This window comes from Brachyhypopomus gauderio, chromosome 13 (genome assembly GCF_052324685.1).
Source record: "Brachyhypopomus gauderio isolate BG-103 chromosome 13, BGAUD_0.2, whole genome shotgun sequence".
Taxonomy (NCBI): domain Eukaryota; kingdom Metazoa; phylum Chordata; class Actinopteri; order Gymnotiformes; family Hypopomidae; genus Brachyhypopomus; species Brachyhypopomus gauderio.
Window position 1 is genome coordinate 3439597 of NC_135223.1, and position 22571 is coordinate 3462167.

Here is a 22571-nt window from a genome sequence, read left to right on the forward strand (position 1 = left end):
ATGTTTGTGCTGCCGGCACCTTTATTCTTCTTAAACCCGTCTTCCTCCCCGTCCTCCGAGAACACGGCGCGACCCTGGAGGGGGATGGATCGGGCGCGTCCCTTCAAAGCCGCAGTCAGGGATTTCGGGGCGTCGAAGATGCAACCGTGGAAATGAATTTTCTCAACCACAGCAAGCCCCCGTTGAGTTACCCACAATGCCCTTGAAAAATTCACATGACAACTTGTGAAATCCTGGAGGCAGAGATGATAGCATAAATAGTGATTTAGAGCTCGGATTGTTTCATGTGTTGTGCTTAGTTTTAACTGTGGGGGTTTAAAAAAAAGTCTTTTTTTTTGGAGTTGAACTTGATAAATGCATATCAAGGCATATTAATCAGGGCCATCAAACCTCTGCCCCAGAGGTTGACGGCTGCCATGGAGTTCACTTAGCTTTAATGTGTAATTTGGCTCAGGAAAGCTTTGATAATGAGCTGATGATCTGACTCAGGGGAAAATGGTTAATTCATCAGTGTTGGGGCCCCTGATTGAAAACCGAAGAGAAGAAATGTTCTTGAGCCAGATTCAGCCTAAAGGGTAAAGCATTAGTTTAATGTCAGAGTACTAACCTGGTGGAAATAAATAGAAAAGTAAAGAAGATTTTTTTAGGCAATAAAGTATGAAGTGCTGACTGGGACCAAATGTTCACCTAAATATAACGTGGGGGGGCATAAAAGTTAAGATTCTAGTGATTATACCAATTTAAATGTAAAAATACATGAACAAATTAAGCAGTCATTGTAAATCCGTATTTACTTACACACCATACTGATGTTATTAATCATGTGACCTAATATTTTATAGCTAGGGAACTTTGTAAATAGGGAAGCTCACTGCTCTGCATATTTTGTTGTTTTGTTTTGCCCCCTGCCCCAAACACACATTAACCAAGGAATTGCCTCATTAACCCCTTCCCGAGCTGGACGGAGTGTGTCACGGCAGCTAACCCTCTAATGTGTGCAGAGCAAAAGGCCTCCAGGAGGAAGGCTGGGAAACACACATTAGACACGTTATCTCCGAGGAGACCTGATATAGACAATACAATCGTTTTCCAAAGTATTGCTTTCTTTATTTCAATGTTGCGAATATTTTAATGACGTACATTTTAAAGGAAGTCTCTTTTTTGTCCTCAGCATTGTCTTGGCTACCTCAAGGCCATCTAAAACTGACATAAGTATAGTAGCTATATAAAAGTACAGAAGTTCCGTGAATGGTCCACAACTAAATCATACATCAGGAGTGCCTGACCTCACTAAAATCCTTCTGGCTGAATCTAGCAGCTGTGTTGCCAACTTAGCGACTTTGTTGCTATATTTAGCGATTTTTCAGACCCTCTAGCAACTTTTTGTGGTGTTACTGGAGACTATTGGAGACTCTGAGATGAACACGTGCTCTTCAGTTACTGTCCTCAGTACGGTGAAGTGTTTTTGAGAATGAGCCTGGAGTTAGCTAGCGAGACGGTTCCAAAACAAAAGCAGTGTGGAGACAGGACACCTCCGCTTTCTGCAAACGGTATTACTAGTAACTCAAATACATTTTCAACACCTTGAATTCTCACTGACATTTATCATCACCCAAAAGTAGTGAACGTAATCAGAACTCTTATTACTCTTTATAGAGTGTCTAAATATCCAGAATTATGCCAACAACATGAAGCTGGTCTATTTGGCACTCTGATACAGAGCAAACAGTTGAATGGTTAGTAGGAGTGCTTTTAGTAATCTATAATACAGTATTTATCATAATGGAGACCTGATTTCAGAGAGGTATAAATATAGCTCAGTGAATCACTGAGTTTGGCACATGAGGTTGTGGCTTTGAATTAATGTAAAGATCAAGACATAAAATATGATGCACCGAATATTAAACTTCAGTAGCATCAGTGAGCAGAAATCATAAAAAGAACTCTCCAGAAATACTTACGACACCTTTTTTATATCTTCAGTGATCAGAAGAGAGCAAATTCACCTGCTTTTTCATATCAGTGCATAGGCTTTGACCAAGAAGGTCCATATATTTTGAAGCAGTAAACAACGAAATACGTTCTAATAAAACCTCATAAAAGAGTTTGGATTGGTGGAAAATTTCTGTGTAGAAACGGCACGATAAAGCACAACGGCACAATAATAACCCCACCTCTCTGGAATTTGCACCAGTGTATATATATTAGGGATGTAAAAAAAACCCTGTGTGTGCATCCAGACCCCAGAAGAGGTAACGGAGTGTCCCTCTTGTCACATTAGGAAACAAATTTTCTTCTGGTGTCAAATGCTACATGAGATGGTCCCCCCCCCGTTTGGAGCTGGAGGCTGAGCGTGCTGAGCTTCAGATCTCTGCAGAGCGGGGAGGGTTGTGCGGACGAGGACGCCATGTGTCGCAGCAGAACGAGTGCCACGTTCCGCACTGCATCACACGCGCGTACACGCAGGATTCAGCCGCGATTAGGGCACCGCATCCCTAAATACTGAACCTGCTCGCTGTACAGCTAGGGACTACATGGGAGTGAATATTACGTTAAAAAATGTGGTTAGTTTGTGCAGCAAACTAAGATAAGGATTTCTCATGCTCGTTCTTCTGAATGGCAGCAGTGATACAGCGGCTTTCAGATTCACGCCTCTCTCCTTATCTGTTATCTGTTATTGCTACTCCGTGTGGTGGAGCAAATACCACAAAACCTCAGAGCCGAAGTGACGAAACCCTGAAGTTGTTCTCTGCCTGGAACGTACCGGATTCCTTCCGTGCCGTTTTAAAAGCTTGCGTGACCCGACTCTCATTCCTACATTGTTTTGCAGGGCATTGTGGGTAACCTGTCCAGCGGGAAGTCGGCCCTGGTGCACCGGTATCTGACAGGAACATACGTCCAGGAGGAGTCTCCGGAGGGTAAGCGCTCAAGGTGGGGCGGGAGGGGTCAGGCGTCCAGACAGACCACCTGCCGTGGACCATACCCTGCGGCTCACATCTCTGTTGTATGTGATTATTAAAGCCTGTGCTGGTTTAGCAGAGAAAATATAGAAGTTTAAACGTAAGAGACGTGATGGCACACACACACACACACACACACACACACACACACACATGCACACACACATCTGCACTGTGGTGTGTCATAGATTTTTTGCAGGGCTGAAAAAATGAAAGCAAGTAATTCTTCAGACCACACAGCAGGTTAACTGTTGAAAACACTTTATGTCAGAGTGCTTTAGACAGGAGCGATCAGCAGGGGGCGCTCCAGTTAGGCCACCAATTGTCAAACCAGCATTAAATATGCATCAAAAGATGTCTTCAGTATGTCAGGCCATCAGTACAACTAAAGGAGAATGTTTTGACGAATCAAATCACAGCAGTTAGGCAAATCAGTTGTAATGAGTTTTTTTTTATTTTTTAGTGGATTTATTTTTAGAAAGTTAGTGTTGCCTCCGACGTGGTGGAGTTCACGGTTGTTTATCCAGACGTTTCCCCACATCATCATCGTCCTGCCGTAGTTCTTCTTCCTCTCAGATGTTTAGCTGTCATGAGCACCAGGCCAAGTGTTTTGGACACCAGATGGAAGCCCTCACACTCGTCTGCTCTTTACGACTTTACAATTTTCCTCATGATACGGTTCCTCTTCACCGCCCATGAGCCCCAGTTAAAAGCCCCAGTTTGCCCCTGGTCTCACTCCTACTGGAGTTTATCATATACCACATTTGTGCCAAGCTCTGAAGATTGGGAAGATTGGCAGTGTATTACCGCCATGTTCCTGGCGGTGTCACGTAAATGTCGGCACCTGCTAGTTGAAACCTTCTCTCTGCAATAGAGAACACGGCGTCTGGAAGAACTAACTGTTCAGCACATTGGCTGAATTGCACACAAAAGCCTGAATAGATGGAACAGTATTTGTAGCTCGTGTGGTTTCTGAAATCGTCTTTGCTTTCGAAGTCTGTCACTGTCCTTTGCAAAATTCAACCCCTGGTGTGGTACTGTGGGCTGTGATAATAGTAAATAGTAAATATCAAAAACCTAAATCTGTGGACTCCAGAACGATAGTGGAGTTAAAGAGTTCTGTTCAGATCTTTTTATGCCACTACAGCCCAGTTCCTTTGGCAACCCTTCTGGAGTCGTTAGAGTTTACACATCTGATTCTGTTTCACTTTTACGACAGTTGAAAATGTAAAATGTAAAACTTTAAATGTAAAGTGTATTTATATAGTATGTTCATTTAAATTTCTTAATAATGAGGGGGGAAATGAACTGTTAGTCTGAATAGAAACAGCATTTTAAAGGCACTTTCTCTGCGCCTGTGATAACATGTTCAGCACCGGATATTTCAGCCCGTTTTAACGTTGCTCTGACGGTGGCTGATTAACGAACGACCCTTAATACATCGTTATTGTCCTGGATCAGTGGAATTCCTACTGCGCTGGCAACCAGACAGTTCAGGTGTTGCCGTAGCAACAGAGGGTCAGGCTGGTGTTGTGGTGCGTATTTTGCTGTGTCAAGGTCTAAGACACAGGCTAGCTTTATCGGCCCCCCCAGTCTCCCCCCATGACAGGCGGACGCTAGATAAGAAGCACTACACGAGCTACATTCAAGCACAATGAACGAAATTTCATTAATCAGTGCGGAATCGTGAGACATGAATATGTCGATTGGAGATCGTTCAGAGGGAACCTCGTGTTCCTTTAAGTATATGCGCAGGAGTGAGATCTGAGTGTGTGAGCTCGCTGGCGCATCAGTCACTGATGGCGTGTTGGAACTTGCCCCCTCAGATAGACGATAATTATCTGCTATCTGTTAAGACACTCGGTGCTTAGTAGTGTACAAGACAGCAATTACATGAAACTGCTATTAATGACTATATAAGATGTTCATTGTTCAAAAACCAGCATTTAATCATCCAGTCCTTTCTATTTTTACTCTAAAAATGCTAGTGAAATATGATATATTATTATATATTTTGGCTTACTTTACACTCACAGTTTATATAATGATCAGTTAATCTTGAACGTACCATCTCATCATTGTAAGAACAGCTTTCATATCAGTCTCCTCTAACCTTAAGGGTCCTTTAAGAGGAAGGTAGCCGTTTCCCATGTTAAATCGTCCAGTGACGATGCTCACATCTGGTGTAACAGGCTCTCTACAGGAATAGCCGCCGAACATCTGGAATATTAGTGGGGTTTGGATTTTCGTTTGAGGAACCTTCAGAAATGTAACTGGATTTTCTCGTCGAGCAGTGCTGAGACTAACCCACCTTTGCCAGTGAGCTGTGAGACCACGATTCCATCCCGTCAGGTGGTGACAACGTTGTTTTTGGTGTGGTTCCTGTTTGAGCTGCTCCTGCTCCTCGGGCTGCATTCATGTCTCGAATAATGACAAGAATCACAAACATCTCAAAATCCCCTACAAGCTTTCAACACTTTGTGAAAAGGTCATTCATAAAGACGTATTCACTTGATTTAGTTGCAGTGAAGTATTTAACACATCGCACCTAATGGCAGTGCTGGTCGCTGTTAGCAGGTCTTCAGGACATTTTGGTTGACTATTCTATACAGAATTTCATAGTCCTTTACTTCTGAGGGCCGTTCATTCATGAACAAACTCCCATTCCACTCAGTGACGCCAACATGTTTACATCGTTTGTGCTTTGATTTAACCATGGCCAAATCTCATTCACCATCTTCTGATATGTGAAAAATGTAATTCAAGTCATTCCCAAAGGACCCCATGTTCCATCAGTTTTAATAGCTGATGGCTCAGGAAGGGAGAGAAGACATTTGCTGATGAGAAAATCAGAGCTACAAACACATCAAGTTCTCTTGGCCATGACCCAGGCCAACAGGGACTCAATGAACTTTTTTCATTTTGTCTACATTTTTATATTTATACATATAAAATATGTATAAATGTATAAAATATGTATAAATCAGATTTATGTGCTATTTTGTATCTTGCAAAAAATGATTGGTTTGAACACTTTGGGGAGAAACCAGTCACCACACACGCAGCTCAGAAGTAGTTCAGTGGCTCTGCGTTTTGGAAAATATTCACTTTCTTTGAATTTTTCCATTTAACCATTCCTCACAGCCAGCTATGCAAACGTAACCACAGGTGCACGGAGGTGTTTGTTTGTTTGTATGCTGAGCCTGCTTCACAAATTAGGTCCTTTCATTGCAGTCTCTATACTTATCTCACGTTCGTGTGTCCCCCCGCAGAGGTCTTAGCAACCCCACCAGAGATTTACACAGTCACTATTAAAAACCCGACCCCATCTTCCTGTGAAAAGGTGTCGTTTTGTCATGGATGCGACATTAAACTGGCAGATGTGTGTTCACGTGGGCCGCAATCTGCATAGTTATACGAGCAGAAGGATCTAGAGGTTAAGTGCAAGTTTGCTGGGTTGTGATTTGGCTTCAGGGAGGAGCTCTTGCCGGCGGTTGCGTGCGACGTGCTGCTCCTTCACCGTGTTTTCGTTTCTCCCGCAGGAGGACGCTTCAAAAAGGAAATGGTTGTGGAGGGACAGAGCTATCTCCTGCTGATCCGAGACGAGGGAGGACCTCCGGAGCTTCAGGTGTGGCTCCGAAACGTGGATCGAGGTCTCGCTGCCTGTCCACACGCCTGCTTAATCTGGGGAGATTGTCTCAAAACCACTGCGAGGATAAGGTCATCGTACAATAGATCGGAGTGCCCCTTCCAACATCTCGCGTGACCGTAACGCGGCGCTTCCTTAGGAAATCCCCTACCGCACATTGTGCGTTAAGTCTAGAACACCTCGAACCTGTCTGGTCCATCTGACCCCACATTTGTGGGTTTCTTAATATCTTAATATCTGAAGTCTGATCTGAAGGACACAGACGAGTAAAAGCCTATCACTATCACGACGGCTCCTGTTTCGCATGGGGAGACTCGTGCCTCTCAGACTCCCTCTCGTTGTCTCTTTGGGCTTGGCGGGCCCTGCCCAACAGGGGGCGCCCCCTGGTGTTCCAGGCCCGCTACGACTCATTGTAATTACGCGCTGATGAGGCACTTAGAAAACTCCAGTGCTCGCGCACAGCAGGCAGGAGGGCGGCGATGGAAACCTTCCCGCGGGGGGGGGGGGGGGGGGGGGGGGGGGGGGTTGTTCTCGGCACCGCCCCAAGCCTGGTTCCGCTCCGTCTTCTGGCCACTCCTCCACAATGACAGCATTATGCAAATGAGTTGAGAGATTAGCATGGAATGCGTTTGGCAACATGGGAATCATATACGAGTTGAAGCTGCCTAACATACTTGTGAGCAGATGGTGCTCCTGCATTATGAGAGGAATTCAGAGGTGTGCAAACCGTCATGCTAGTAATAAAAAATAAATAAAAAAAACAAAACAAGGGCAGAACTCTTACACATGATGTCCCAGCAACCAGCAGCAAAGTTCTGGATGGATCTTCGGCCATTGGCATGGATCGGTCCAGAATTTTTGCAGGAGCTGCCGGGTGACCAAGGGGATCCAACCGAACGGTTGTGTGCTCCCTTTTGGAGATGAATGACCTCATCTGTCCACGTGGTCACAAAGTTCGTCGGCTCTTTATCACCAAACACTAACCCTAATGCCAACAGGCTCTAAGTGAATGGATGTGGGTGACATCAGACCTTGTACGAGCCCAGGAAACGAATGTGCATTAATTGTGAAGTAGATCTAATGTTGACGGTGGTGGAACGTGCCAAGCACTGGTGATGTTTTCAGGGACGTTTTCATACAGATCGTGTTCCGTGGGCGTTTCAGACCATATGTTTACCTGTTTGCACAGTTCGCCGCGTGGGTGGACGCCGTGGTGTTCGTCTTCAGCCTTGAGGACGAGATCAGCTTCCAGACGGTCTACAACTACTTCCTGCGCCTATCCAGCTACAGGAACACGGGGGAGGTGCCCATGGTTCTGGTGGGGACGCAGGGTGGGTCATAACGCCACCATGCCGGTCACAACACCCAACGTCTCAGAACACCAAACACTCAACGTCAGCCCACCTGCTCTCGGTGTTATTGTTGCACCTTTAGAAGAGCGCTCCACAAACACCACCAGCTGCCTTTCATTACTTCATGATAAACACCAATTCTCCTGACAAACATTGAACAAACATTCTCAGTATTGTGCTGTGAGCGCAGTTTATTTCTGTATCGTACAGAAGTCTTATATTAGTCACAATTGTATGCGTCCCTCAGTTGACTGAGAAAATTCAGTGATTTGCATAAATAAATTAGTTTATACAGTCCTTTATCCCGACAACATGCATTCACTAACTATGTTACTTTTGCAAATATTTTATAAAAAACATACATGGTCGCAAGTTGCGCTTCCACAAGGCTGAAGTTATTTTATTACAATTCATCGCAATTATCCTATGATCATTTGCTTGTAAACCTTAGCTTATAGGAACTCGCAAACGGTCAAACCTTCAAGCAGCAGCGCTTTGCAGGAGAACTAAACCACTCTCTGTCCCCCTCAAGACGCCATCAGCGCCACGAACCCGCGAGTGATTGACGACTCTCGCGCCCGTAAGCTGTCCAACGACCTGAAGCGCTGCACCTACTACGAGACCTGCTCCACGTACGGCCTCAACGTGGAGAGAGTCTTCCAGGACGGTGAGATGCCACTTTTTGCCTGCTTGGATGCTTTTGTTCCTCAGTGCCAGTTCACACTGACCCCCAGCCTGGTCTTTGCGTGCTGCTCCTGGATCGGTTCGGCCGCTCACATCCTTATCCGTTTGATTTTAGTGGTAGACAGGCTCTCTGGTCTCAGGGGCCTGACTTAGCCAGGAGGGAAAGTTGCCGTATTGTTCCTTGTGTTGCTCCACCACGCGTCCCGGTTGCTCTGAGCACGTGGGGCCGGGGCCTCAGGGTGAGCAGGCGGGTGCATTTCCCCCTTAATTGCCTATGTGGGTTGCGATCAAAATAATTAAAAGAGCGATGCGCCTTTGTGTCCTGTTGGCCCCTCCTGAGCGTTCAGGCACACGGCAGCCTGGTGGGCTGGTTCTGATCCGCAGTGTCTGGGCGTCCATATTCTCTCTCTCTCTATCTCTCTCCCCCCCCCCCCCCCCCCCCTTCCTCCCTCACCCAATCTTTCTCTCCCCTCCTCCCTATCTCCTTCTCCCTCCCTCTCCCTCTCCCCCTCTCTCTCTCTCCTTCTCTCTCTCCTACCCATCCCCACACTCCTGCAGTCATTTTTCTCTCACCTGTCCGCCATATTCCTACAGTCTCTTATTCCTCCACTTTCTCTGTCTTCACTTCCTGCGTCTTAAAACTGTAATTCCAGCTTCATAAAGAGTGGCGCCACACATTCTCCCCCTGATAAATGAGCTTGCGGTGGAGGGCCTTGTTTAATGAGGGTACCACCAGAGGGGGCTTGAAGGTGTCATTTATATAACCACACTGAGCAGAGAGCCGCCCACATCTTCCCCACGAGAGCCACCGATTGGCCGATCACCTCATTTTCGCTTTTGTCATCTACGGTCCTAATAGCTGCTAATGGTTATTTACAGCAAGTGCTGCCCATTAGGCTGGAGGATGTGCTGCTCGAGAGGCCTTGCTGTCGATACGTGCAGCATGCTGAGGAGTTAATGGGAGTAATGATGTTTGAGGTTTGCTCGCCCCCTGGTGGACGAATTTGTCACAGCCCTACACCACCTCAGGCTCAGCTGTGTTATATTGTGTTGGAAGATTGCGATGGATGGATATGTTATAATATACTGCATAAGTCACTTTATGTTGCAGTCTCAGAATTCTCCGGTGAACCCTGCATGACTTTGACCAAAATGATGAGTTTGTTGGATCGTGTGAATGCCCTGATTCATCAGACCTCCCAGATTGGCTGAGATTGGTCAAGATGCTTTTATGATTAAAGTAACAAATGTGTGGTAAAGGGCTCATTTGCATATGGCAGCCTTCTGCAGTTTCAGTATTTCAAAGGGTAAATCTGTAATAATTAATAATCATTGAATGATTAATTACTTTGTCCTATTACTGTGCTTTCTAATTAATATCTACATAAGTGAAACTGATTCCAGATCAGCATGTATACTGTTATACTACTAATTAGCACGATAGTTTGAGTTCTAGATAAATTCAGTACTAGAATGCTGAAAAGGTCCTACGTTTAATCTTGTATTAATAATGATAAGGTGCCCCAAACTCACCAAACAAGGACAAAATGGCGTATTGCATTCTCTTTCACACCACAATAACACGTGCTCCCTTCCGTGTGGGTGTGTCTGTGGGTGTGGTTTTGTGCACCTGTGGGTGTGGCTTGCGGGTGGCTGGGTGTGTCCACAGTGGCCCAGAAGGTGGTGGCGTTGAGGAAGAAGCAGCAGTTGGCCATCGGCCCGTGCAAGTCCCTGCCCAACTCCCCCAGCCACTCGTCCGTGCCGGCCGCGGCCATCCCCTCCGTACACATCAACCAGGTGAGAGCGCCGTCTGCCGACCTCCGACCCTTGACCCCTGACCTTCTGTATTGCTCCAGTGCTCTTGTACCTCATCTTCTAGCGCAGGTAGCGTGTAAGGTAGAGTGTAAGGCAGATTTATAAAACTTTGTGTCATCAGTACATCAAATGGATCTAAACGGCTCTTTATTCTCAGTACTTTGGATTCAAGCAGCTCTGTATATTCAGTGCTTCAGCTCTGGATCTAGACAGCTCTGTGTTGTCAGTACTTTGGCTGGGTCTGGACCACCCTGCGTTCTCAGTAGTTTGAACTGAAGGCTGGAGCCGGTGTTTGTGACGGCTGTGAGAGCTGAAATCACAGGGCTGCCATTTTGTTGTGCTTTCAAACCCAAACCCATTCGTCTCCAGTGGAGTATACCGTTCCCAGCGACACCACAAACGCTCAGCGCAGGTGTGGCGCACCTCAGATAGATCCCCTCTCCCCAGTTATCATTGCTTTATGGTCTTGCATATGGATCTGCATCTTCTCTCTCTCTCTCTCTCTCTCTCCTCTCCATCACTTCCTTCTCTTCTTTCTCTCATTCTCTTTCTCCAAATCCATTTCTATTACCTCCTCCTTCATATTTTATCTCCACACTCATGCATGCGTTTGGCATTTTTTCTCTTGCCATTTTCACTTTCATCATCTCTCTCCCTCTCTCCCACACCCACCCTCTTCTTCCTCCTCCTCCTCCTCCTCCTCCCCCAGACGGCTAACGGAGGGGGCGCCTTCAGCGACTACTCCTCCTCCGTGCCCTCCACCCCCAGTATAAGCCAGCGGGAGATGCGCATCGAGACCATCGCTGCCTCCAACACGCCCACGCCCATCCGCAAGCAGTCCAAGCGCCGCTCCAACATCTTCACAGTAAGTATGCGGCAGCTGATGCACAGCACGGCACACTCGCACTACTGAAAGAGAGAGAGAGAGAGAGAGAGAGAGAGAGGTGGCGCCCCCTAGCTGCAGGTCTCCGCACAGCTCCGCACCTTTGAACTGAGCGGTTTTAAATAAGCTGGTGACGGCGGGGAGGCTGTCCCTAGATCTGCGGTTAGAGGACTCTCCTCCAGGCCCGCCTCTCTACCCGGGTGGCGCTATATCGGCTTCCGACCACCAGAGGGAGCAGCTGAGCTCAGTCTTACCAAAGCCCTCCTCTGTCCACCTAAAAGCTTTCCATAATGAAACACCGTAATGAATAATAAAAAGCTAGAACCGATTATATCAATGAGGAAAAGGGCAAATATTTTAATTTCACATCATAAATACTTTATTTTCTTTTTATCTTCCTTTCTCTGGAGCTTTTTTTTTCTAATGTAAATTTTTGAGGCGTCACACCGAGCGGAGTTCCTAGCTTTTTAAGCGTTTTGAAATGTGCATGTTGCTCCACGGTTCCTGCTTTTTTGAGAGCATCTGTTCATCCCTCACTTTGCCCCTCCCTTCTGTCACTGCATCAACCGACAAACCCCTAGCCCCTCCCCCTTCTCTTCTCACCTTAACAGACGTTCGCCTAGCGTGGCTGTCTGCTGGAACAAGAGACAGGGGCAGAGCTACACACACTTTACTAGCACCACCCCCATACTCCAACCTAACCAATCAAGACCACCCCGGTCCATTCAGCCCACAGCTGCAAGTCTCTCACCCAATTCAGGCCCTTTTTCGGTCGTCAGGTCCCGCCCCCTACGTCCTGCCCCCACACCCCCCTCGCTCCTCCAATCAGACGGCCCCTGGAGCATGATTGGCGGCTGTTGTGCTAGCTCCCCTGTGCTGTTTTCTCCCTCCCTCCCTGCTAGGTAGTGTCTAGCCCCGCCCACGTGGGCCATGAGCTGCCGCCGGTGCGCGTGATGGAGCAGAAGCATGCCACGTACCCCGTCTGGGTGCCCGAGTGGCAGAACGAGCCAAAGTTCCAACTAATGACCTTCTGAGGAGCAACGATCCTGAACGGGGGAGGGAGGGGCCAGACGGGTGGGGGGGGGGGGGGGGGGGGGCAGGGGCGGGGCTTGGGAGGTGTGGGCGGAACACGGGAAGAAGGGGGGGGGGGGGGGGGGTTCACTCAACCTTAAATGACAAAAGATTCCACCCGGCCCTGACGGGAGAAGACCGATGGCTGACTGACGGAGGCTGAAGCGCAGACTGCAACACCACCACCGTCCTGGGTACCGCTGGCCTGTGGACCTCCTGGTGTGGACCACACGGCGCTTGGCTGTGGGCTTAAATCGGGGAGACCAACCCACCTGTCATATGCTACCTGTTCATCCATTACTTTAAACAGCTTGTCCTTCATGGTTTTGTTTGTTTTGAGGTCTTCTGTTCTTTCACAGCTGCACATAAGAGTGGCCTTACAGTCTCTGGAGTACTTTTCTATTTAAAAAAAGAAAAAAAAAACAAAAAAGTGAAATGAAAAACAAACAAATGGCTGTCGACAACTGTATATTATCATTTATCTAACTTCAGTCAGATGTTTTTTCCGTCATCCGAACTATTTAGACGAGGAAGATTGTCTGAAAAGGCACAAAATTTGATATTCCAACAGTCACCTGATGCTTGTGTGCTTTCCTCCTTGTGAGAAATCCCCGGGACGGCGCCGTTTTAGCTTAAAGTGCACTGCAGTTTGCATTCGCCTGTATTTTAGCAACACATTGGGCTGAACCTCAAGCTAAATGGGCACAGGCATAGCGCCATTTACTCTCAAGTTTATCCAAGATTTACTCTGTGAAGAAATGGCCTACAATTCCACTTTGACGATGATTTACTAGAAACGCATTTTGCTGGCTGGCGTCGAAAAGGCCACTCGAAAATGGCGTCGCGTTCTTTGTAGCGTGTGCGCGCGTATTCGCTAACAAGCACGAGAGGGCAGTGCTATGATTTAAAGAGATGCTGCACTGTTTCGCCGTCGTAAGCCTGGACGGTCAACGGTATCACTTCCATCCGTTCTGCACCCCTGCCTATGTACGTTTGTGCGTTGTGTGCGTGTCGTGCCACTAGATGTCAGCAGAGGACAGCAAACCAATAGTCACACAGTGCTTCCATGGTACTTGAGGAACGCGCCAGTCCATTCCCCGCTGGTGTGCCGTGCTGTCAGCTACTACCGTGTCGGTCTTTCGTCTCGTCGAGTTGTAATTTGTGCGCGAAATTAGCGTGAGAGCGAAGGGGCTCCCGTCCTTTTCCTTTCTCTTTTCTTTTGCTGTCTTTTGTCCTTTTTACGCCTCAGGCTAGTAATTGTTTTTCATTCTCCCTCATCTCGCTATCTCACCTGTTCATGGCACCTTCGACCCCCCCCCCCCCCACACACACACACACACACACACAACCCCATCATTAAGCTCCATCTCTGTCCAGTCACCAAAGTGTTGAACTGTTTCTGTCGATATTTGCAGATGTGCTCCTCTGTTTCCCACCTTTCTTCAACAAAAAGGGCTCTCCAGCTTCTGGTGAATTAGAGGAGCCCATGGCGGCGTTGTGGCAGAGTTCACGGGGTGTTCGCAGCTCGGGGGGACTCCCTCTGAGAGGAGTTCAAACACTGCGCCACCTACAGTCCAAAACACACACACACACACACACACGTGCGCACACACACACACACGCAAGCCCCACTAAACATGCTGCTTTACCCTTAGTCCCTGGCCCCTCCTCCATCCGTCCCCAAAGCACTATGGGTAATGCACCATGGCATCTTGCACATGTCTCATGCCAGCCATACTGAAGGACTCGACTGTTGGGAGGGAGGGAGGGGGCGACAAAACAACACAAACGGGAAACAATTCCATGAACTTACACCACCCTGAACTCCATTGCAATGATTTTGTGGCATTGAACTCTTCAAGGTACACTCCGCCCCATCCTTAACTGCTTTGGACCCAAAACCCCTTTCCTGTCCCATCAACCCTTCCGCCCTGTCCCACTGGACAATTTTTAATCACACCAAGGACTCTGAACTCTGACATGACATCACACTGCCTTTCTGCCGCAAGCGAGGACTCTAAAGATGTGCCAAGATACTTTGATTTGTTTTGTTTCCCTATCTTCCCTGGTTTCTGTTGCTTTTTCTTTCCTCTTGATTTGACCTGGTCTCATTTCCTTTGTCTGTTAATATATACATCAGAAAGGAGGTAAGCAGAGGTCAACCCTAGGTGAATGGGAGGAGCTAAGTGAGTGGGAGGAGCCAAATGAGTAGGATGAGCTAGGTGACATTCCTCACACTCCTCCTCAAGAGTTGTGAGCGCCGCCCAAGAGCGCGGGACCCGCGAGAGCCTTGGTCAACAAGGCCGGGGGTTTTGCGAGACGGCCACCCTGCAGGACGCCTCGCGGGGGCCCCGGCGTAGCAACCGAGAGCCCGGCCCGGAGTTGTGCGCCTACCAGGGCTCCATAGCTTAGCCGCTCAATGATACGCAGGCACCACCGACACTTCCATACACGCCCCCCCACACGGCATCCCGCAACGTTCCGCAGGGTCTCCACCGTAAAGCCCTCGTGTTTTGTTGACCTGGTTCCCGCGTGTCCCTAGGGCCGGGGACTCTTGAGGTGAACTGTGACATGTTTTATGAAGGCCTTCATAAATCTAGACGAGTTCTGGAGGAAGATTAGCCTCTCGTTAGCCCAGGGGGAACATGAAAAGCCTGGACATCATGGTTTGCACTGACTTGTTGAATGTAGTGTTGTTCCACAGTACCATTTAAAAAAAAAAAAAACAAAAAAAAAAAAACTCTGTTGGTTTGTATTTGTTTATTTATTGTTTGCTCATCAAGCTGTGGAAGGAAAAACTGTTACAGAGACATTTTTATGACCATGGGAATATAATGGGCAAACATAGACTGCCGTATATCTTGTATTGAAATTTATTTACAATGGTATTCAATAGAAAGTATATTCTATAGATATATGAGATCTAAAACAGCGCCTCTGTTGTCCACCACCGGAACTGCAACGTGTGGTTCAGCTTGCTGATTCTTTCCAAGTGAACCTGTGACTTGATTTGTATGGTGTCTGTATATACAGTATATACATATAAAAGAGAAATAAAATGTTGAAAAATCAATTCACGGCTGTGTCTGTTTGAAACTCCTCCTTTGTCTTCCTTTGGCGAATGAGTGTCCATCTCATTTTGAGTGCGACCATAAACGTCTGATGTGTGAGTGCAGACTCATGTGGTGTGTGTGTGCGTGTGTATGCGCGCGCACGTGTGTGTTTTTTTTTCTCTTTTTTCTTTTTTCCTTTAAATTTTTTTTTTTTATTGAACTTGTTTCTTTTGTTCTGTTGGGTTGGGGGCATTGTTGATCTGCTGTATTAATAAACTTATTTTCCAGTGTTTCTCCTGTTTGCGGTGACTCGAGTCTCTGGGGGACGCAGGGATGTGTCCCGTGGAGACGTCCCTAACTCCTGAGTTTGATGCTCTAACTTTTAAATGCTTCTTTTGGAATATTTTATCCTAACTCTGTTAACCCTAACTCTGTTAATCCTAACTCTGGGCTGTTTTGTTTCAAGGTTTGCAGCAGGACATGAAAGTCGTTTGGAGGGGGACGAGATGCAAGATTGTCATGTTTCACCTTGTTTCTTGCTGTGCTAACTTGTCTTTTTCCTTCCATTCCGATGCGATGCAGTGTTTTTTTTTTGCCTGTGGTTTCTTAATCTAAGAGTGTTAGTTTTGACTAATGGTTGGTAATACCTCGTGTGAGGTCATCAAAAGGTGGCGGTATTCAAAAGGTGGTTTTATGGGTGGAGTCGCGACTTCTCATGTGTGTTTACCGGTCCACTATGTGGGGGATTGTGTTGTATGTGTGTGCTGGTTTGCCGTTGTTCAGTGCGTGTGTGTGTTTGTGTATTGCACGCTCTGTGTACCGCTGTCTGTGGCACTGTTTGGCTTGAGCTTATTTTGGCCTCTGGAGAAATTTTTATTTATTCCTATTTGTTCGTTTGTTTATTTTCAAGTTATTTTTCCCTCCTTTCATCCCATCTAACCCCACACCACACACACACACACACACTCACACACTCATATACACAGCTCATGATCCATCTCTCCACACTCACCTTCCCACAACCCCCCCCCCCCCCCCCACACACACACACACACACACACACACACACTCATGCCTATATCGTTTGTTCTACGGACTGATTTGCTGTCTTGTTTCTTTGCAGTCACGGAAAGCCAGTGAACAAGCAAAGAGCTCTGAGTGTAAAACAGACAGCATAGGCAGTGGAAGAGCCATCCCTATCAAACAGGTAGGTGCCTCGCCACAACTACCCTCTCACTGTCAGCTGGTAAGTATGACACTTGTAGCATGAGACCTCAGCACTGTGTGTGTGTGTGTGTGTGTGTGTGTGTGTGTGTGTGTGTGTGTGTGTGTGCGTGCGTGCGTGCGTGTGTGCGCGTGTGTGTGTGTGTGTGCGCGTGCGTGCGTGCGTGTGTGTGTGTATAATATATGTACTCGAACGGAAGTTCTGACCTTGACCACTAGATGGCAGCGTAGTATAAGATTGTAAAGTTTATAACCACCAAAGCAGCACCACAGGAGAGCTTCAGGTTACCAACTGAAAACGTACTGAATATGCTGTATTGTACGTCAGCCAGCTTGATAATAATAATAATAATAATAATAATAATAATAATAATAATAATAATAATAATAATGAAATGCATTGTCTAGAATGCAGCATTGTCATACATGCATAAACATAAGTAAACAAGGGTGAAAATGTGACCACAGAACCAAGTGTGCTGTTCTGTCTGGTTATTATGGGCCAGTCACTGGTTATTATGGGCCAGTGATTGTACAGTAACGGCATCACGATGTTTCTGTTTGTGCCGTGTGCTTTTGTGCCGTGTGCATCTTTCCAGCGGAAATGAAAGTTAACATGTGAGAATGAGGATTGAGAATGAATGTTAAAGATGTATTTTACTTAATTTGCCATTTTATTTTAATAGTGCACTGAGTGTGGGAAATATGCATCAGAATTTGTTATTATTATTATTATTGTTGTTATTATTATTTATTGTTTGTTCTCATTGTCACTTGATGGTTATTCACTTTCATCCAAAATAATTTGTAATCAATTTCCAACATGTTTGGAGTGTAATAGTCCAGTGTAATTCTGTGTATAGCAGGATTATGCCATAACAGTCAGATCATTTTGCACTGTTACCATACCTTCAAAGCACCGACCCCCCCCCCCCCCCCATCCCAAACACACACACACACACCCATAAACACCCACAAACCACACACACACTGTATATCAATTACACTTAGTCTTTCAAGATAATCCCTCTTAAGAAGTGTCATTGTAAGCCGTGTGAATGTGTGGGAGCGGGAGAGGAAGGTGACTATGACAGGAGACCCTTCCAATGCTTCTGATTGGCCAGCCAGTCACATGCACAATCGGGAAGATCAAAGTGCCAATGGGAGTATAATTGCCTCCCATTGGGCAAATTACACACTGTGGGCTACTGCCCCCCCCCCCCCCTCCCCCCCTCACCCTGCCCCACCCAGTCTGTAAAAATGGTAAACAGCCCAACAAAGCAAGGAGCAGAGTAGAGAGCCTGTCAACACTGAGCTATTGTGCTTATCAGCAGTAAGACCCCTCCTGTCCCCCCCACCCCTCCTCTTCTCCTTTCCTCCCTTCTCCTCCCCTCTCCTTTCCCTCTCTTACCCCCCTCCACCCGCTCCCCCCACCCTCTGTCAGTCAGTGACCCCCACCACCTCCAGCCCCCAGGTCACTGGCGTTGGGGCCGCCCCCGCTGACAGGATATAGACACTTTCATCCGGGGTTGTAAGAGGACACGAGTCCACCTGTCTCTAGCATGTCCACCAACCTACCGCCCCTGCCGCCTTGTCCTAAGCCCACCACGAGGACACAATTGCATTCTGTGCAGTCGGTGGACCTTGACAGAGAACATGGGTTTAATAGTCCTCCCCTTTGTTGATGTCATAGAAGTCTTTATTACACGTATTCGTGTTCCGCTCCTGATAGGTAGCCGTTCTGCGCATGACCAACGGCAAAACGCATTGAGCGAGATTCTCATATAGCAGCTGAGGTTAATAAGATGAGTGTTGCCGAGGGCTTCCGTCCCAGGTCATCACGATGGATTAACACGTGTTCTAATCGCACAGTTATTGATGCATCATGCGCTCTACAATCTTTGTTTTCCAGTTTTGCCATTGATTTCTTTATTGGACTGCGGGCTGTGATTTTATCGGTGTGACTATGGATTCCAGGGGCACTTATTAAGTGTAGGCAGAACGTACCACAGTCCTGAAAGACATGTCTTTTATTTGATTAAAAAAACCAATAGATGTAAAGCGTCAAGTCATGTTAAATTGATGTTCAGTGCGGTGTTCCCACTGTCGAGCTAAACCGTATAAGTAAGCGTACGTGGAAATGTGGGTTGACCTTAACGCTTGTGCCGAGGACATGGGCTTCCGGTGGTATCCACCATCCCGACAGCTTTGATGGGTGTCTAAGCAGGCCGGCCGTTCAGGTGGCCGCACGGCGACCCGGTGGTTCCTGTCTCTCCTCGACATCTTGCCGTTGACCTGCATTTGAACGGTCGCCTGGTTTCTAAAAGGTGTAACGTCGCGACCTTTCCAAAACGGACGTGAGGAGTGATAGAAAATGCGTGTGGGTGTTAGAGGCCGGTGTAGCTCGACTGCATTTAGCATCAGAGATGCGTGATTAGAGCGTTTTTCTGCAAGAAGACGGCGGAGGGGAGATCTGTGTGTAAGAATGGAGTGAGGATTAACGTGGATTGTTGGGTAAACAGTCTAATACCCAGGTGACCCAGGGTCATCTTGTAATGACTCTTTCCCAGCAGTGAACCCCCACAGGAAGATGGCCTGTTAAAACAGTCAAGCCGCCATTCACACACATACAAACACACATGCACAAATCCCTTACTTGAAGTGGTAAATAGCACAAGAAATCTGCCCTAATCCCCTGATTAAGCAGCAGATCCCCCCCCCCCCACACACACACACACATACACTCTCTTTTCAAGGGCCCCTCATGTTTGGCCCCCTCTAGCTTGCGCCCTAGCATTGTTTACCCTGGATGGGCTCCAGGAGATAAGGGAACAATCGGTCCTGTTGGACCCAGCGACTGCAGAGGGCCAGGGGACGCGGCGCTTTGAGACGCCCCCGAGAGCACGGGCTAATCCCCCGCCTGCCCGGGGTCTGCTGGAGTTCACCCGCATATACAGAGGGGCCTGCTACACTAATAGGATTTAGCCTCCTCTCTCCTCACGGCATGGCGAGGGGGTCGAGTCTGGGGTGGGAGAGACCGGGGGGGTTGAGAGGGAGATCTGGGGTGGGCGAGCCCGGGGTCTGTATATGCAAGCACTCACAAACTTTATATGGATGTTGTGATATTATACTGAAATAGGAGGTGTAGTCAGATACCAGATGTCCAGATATTAACGGACCTGAATGACAGTAGTCAGAAACATGGTCCAAATCCATCCCACAATGCGTGCTCTACCTGCTCGTGAGCGGGTGCAGGGTTCGTCCCGTTGTTGTTATTTATCCCGCTGCCATCCGTCTCCGTGTTCCCTTTTGCAGGGTATTCTGCTGAAGAGGAGCGGCAAATCGCTGAACAAAGAGTGGAAGAAGAAATACGTCACGCTGTGCGACAACGGGCTCCTCACCTACCACCCCCAGCTTACACGTGAGTCACGTCTCACGCCGCACAGGCGCACGTCTGGCACGGGGACCTCCAGACGCAGAGAGGCCCGAGCGGGCCGCATTTCCGCCACGGCGCGGTGACTCAGAGTCCCGACGTGCTCGGAGCGTCCGTCTTATGTCAGGAACCCCCGCCGGCCACGCCCCCGCACTCTTCATCGGTCTTCACCGCTCTCAGTGGGCTCCTGTTCCCCGCCTCCCCGTCATTATCGACCGCGCGATCTCTCGCTGGCTGCGGCCCTCTCCCTACGTCTTGTTCCGTCCGTGTGGGTTTGGGCCCGATTCAGCCTTTGCTGTCAACTACGTCCATGTGGCTGATCAGAGATCAGTTCCCCTGTGCACTTGACCTTAATATAATCCCGCATCAGCTTTTGTGTGCAAAAGATCTAATCTAGTGCAGGTTTTAGTGCACGGTGGGTGTGCAGAACAATCACAGACGTCCACGATAAGTGTTTTATCAGCGCTTCTCTGACTTTGAACGTTCACGAGTTCTTTAACGCAGGCTCATAGTTTGACACAGACACGTTCAGTGTTCTGCACTGTGTTAATGTCGCTGTCACATTAAGTTGCCATGTAATGACGGTGTGGTATGGGTTTTTCCCCCACACCCCTTCTCGGGTCAGAGATGCTGGTTTCTTACTCCGGGACCTTTGGCACGTGACACGTGTCGTGTCACGTGAAACGAGTCTTGTCTCACTCTCTAGAGCCGGCGTGATCAGGCAGCTCTTGCACGCCGCCCCAGTGTGGTGTACACGCTAAGCAACTTTTTGGCCTCATTACTGTTACTTTAGCTGTTAGTGACACAAGACACCTGTGGCCTCGCATCTCATAACTTCCATGAGTTACTCACACCATTTAACTGCAGTGAGGGTGCTGAGAGAGAGAAAGAGATGGATAGAGAGAGAGAGGTAGAGACAGAGAGAGAGAGAGAGGGAATCTGTTTAATTTTGCATTGCAGCCAGCAGAGCCATCCCACAATCCCCTTCTGTTAATTCTGTCTGCTACATCAATTAAATTGTTTGTAGAAACTAATTGAATATGGCTTAATCACACATCTTAATAGCTTTCTGCGCCTTGAACTGGCTGTTAATTCCTGCAATAAAGTGAAATGAGAGAGCTTACTGGGTAATTAGCAGCGAGGCTTTTGAAGAAATTAGTGCTTTATGGTGCGCTGTAAAAACGCAGAAGAGTCTGTAGGAGCTTCCGGGGCCAAAATCTCCACGCGGCTTTTTTTTTGTGCTGATCGGGGTGATTTTCACCTTGGCTTACTCCATTTGAGCTGTGCAAACTCCCATCTAAATGGAATGGCCGGATTTAAATGGGAATTAGGCCATTTGTGATCATTACCCGCTAATTCTGCGAATCTGCAGAAGCAGAGATGCAGGTGAAGTTAACGGTGTGGGCCCGTTGTTTGGGACTTCAGTCGCTCGATGTCGGGGTTCCGTTGGCAGGGAGGTGGCTGAAGCGGTTGCTCAGATACGCGACTACAGTCGCCACGGTGGCGCCTTTCTGAACTTCCGTTCGGAATCACGCAAGGTGCGTCGTGAAGGATCTTGGAGAACTCTGGATTTAGTCGAAACCAGAACTCCAGTCAGCCCCTGCCAGAGTTCAGTTTATAAAGATGTCCAGTTTCGACTAAAAAAAAATTTTTTTTCCCCTACGTTTTGTGACATTTGGTGTGTAAACTTCATAAACGTCCCAAACCTGTAAAACCGCCGACCTTCTTTTCTGTGCGTTCCAGGATTACATGCAGAATGTCCACGGCAAGGAGATCGATTTGTTGCGGACGACGGTGAAGATCCCGGGGAAGAGGCCGCCCAGGGCCGTGGCTACGGTGGCTCCAGCGCCAGCCCCAAAGCCAATGGGTTAACCAAGGACCGCAGCACCCTACAGCTGGGCATTGGCTCCACCGGTGGGTGACGGAGCTGACGCTCACCCTCCACACCACAATCACTGCAGACTGGGAGCACTCAGTGTCCAAGCTGGATTTCAGTGTATAAAATGCGACATTTGTGAAAATCCTTATTTTATTCTAAAACCTTTTAAAGAGGACATTGGGGAAAGATATTATCTCAGTAAAAAAATATACTGATATCTTGTAGTGTAATAGTGGTGATAATAGTGGTGATGTGTTTTATTGTATGTTGATATGAAATTAAGTCTCACATCAGTGCTTAAGCTGAGTGATAAAAAAATTATGATTATTGGAGATTTTTAAATTCACTCTGTTTTTAACTTGGAGAACTTTTAACATTTTGCTGAAGTTGTAGCTCCCATAGCATCTTTTTGCCAAAGCACCTTGGTGAAATATGAATTTCTGCTGGTGGTAAAATGGCACATTCTGTCTAAGCAAAAGTTTTTTGTGTTCAGTGAGCCGTGTAGAAACAGACACGAGTGGTCCGCTACTCCGTACGAGAGCCAAGTGACGCGAGCTCTGAGGTGTAA

The 22571-nt window shown here is 47.5% G+C and overlaps 1 protein-coding gene across 1 annotated transcript in view; it reads left to right on the plus strand.

The window, feature by feature from the left end:
* agap3 (ArfGAP with GTPase domain, ankyrin repeat and PH domain 3) overlaps window positions 1-22571 on the plus strand; it is a 118008-nt gene that overhangs the window by 58182 nt on the left and 37255 nt on the right. The window contains 11 exon segments of the mRNA XM_076970318.1: window positions 2831-2918; window positions 6503-6588; window positions 7799-7940; window positions 8494-8628; window positions 10315-10442; window positions 11170-11325; window positions 16591-16674; window positions 20007-20112; window positions 20563-20564; window positions 21868-21967; window positions 21970-22018. Coding sequence (XP_076826433.1) covers window positions 2831-2918; window positions 6503-6588; window positions 7799-7940; window positions 8494-8628; window positions 10315-10442; window positions 11170-11325; window positions 16591-16674; window positions 20007-20112; window positions 20563-20564; window positions 21868-21967; window positions 21970-22018 — 1076 coding nt within the window.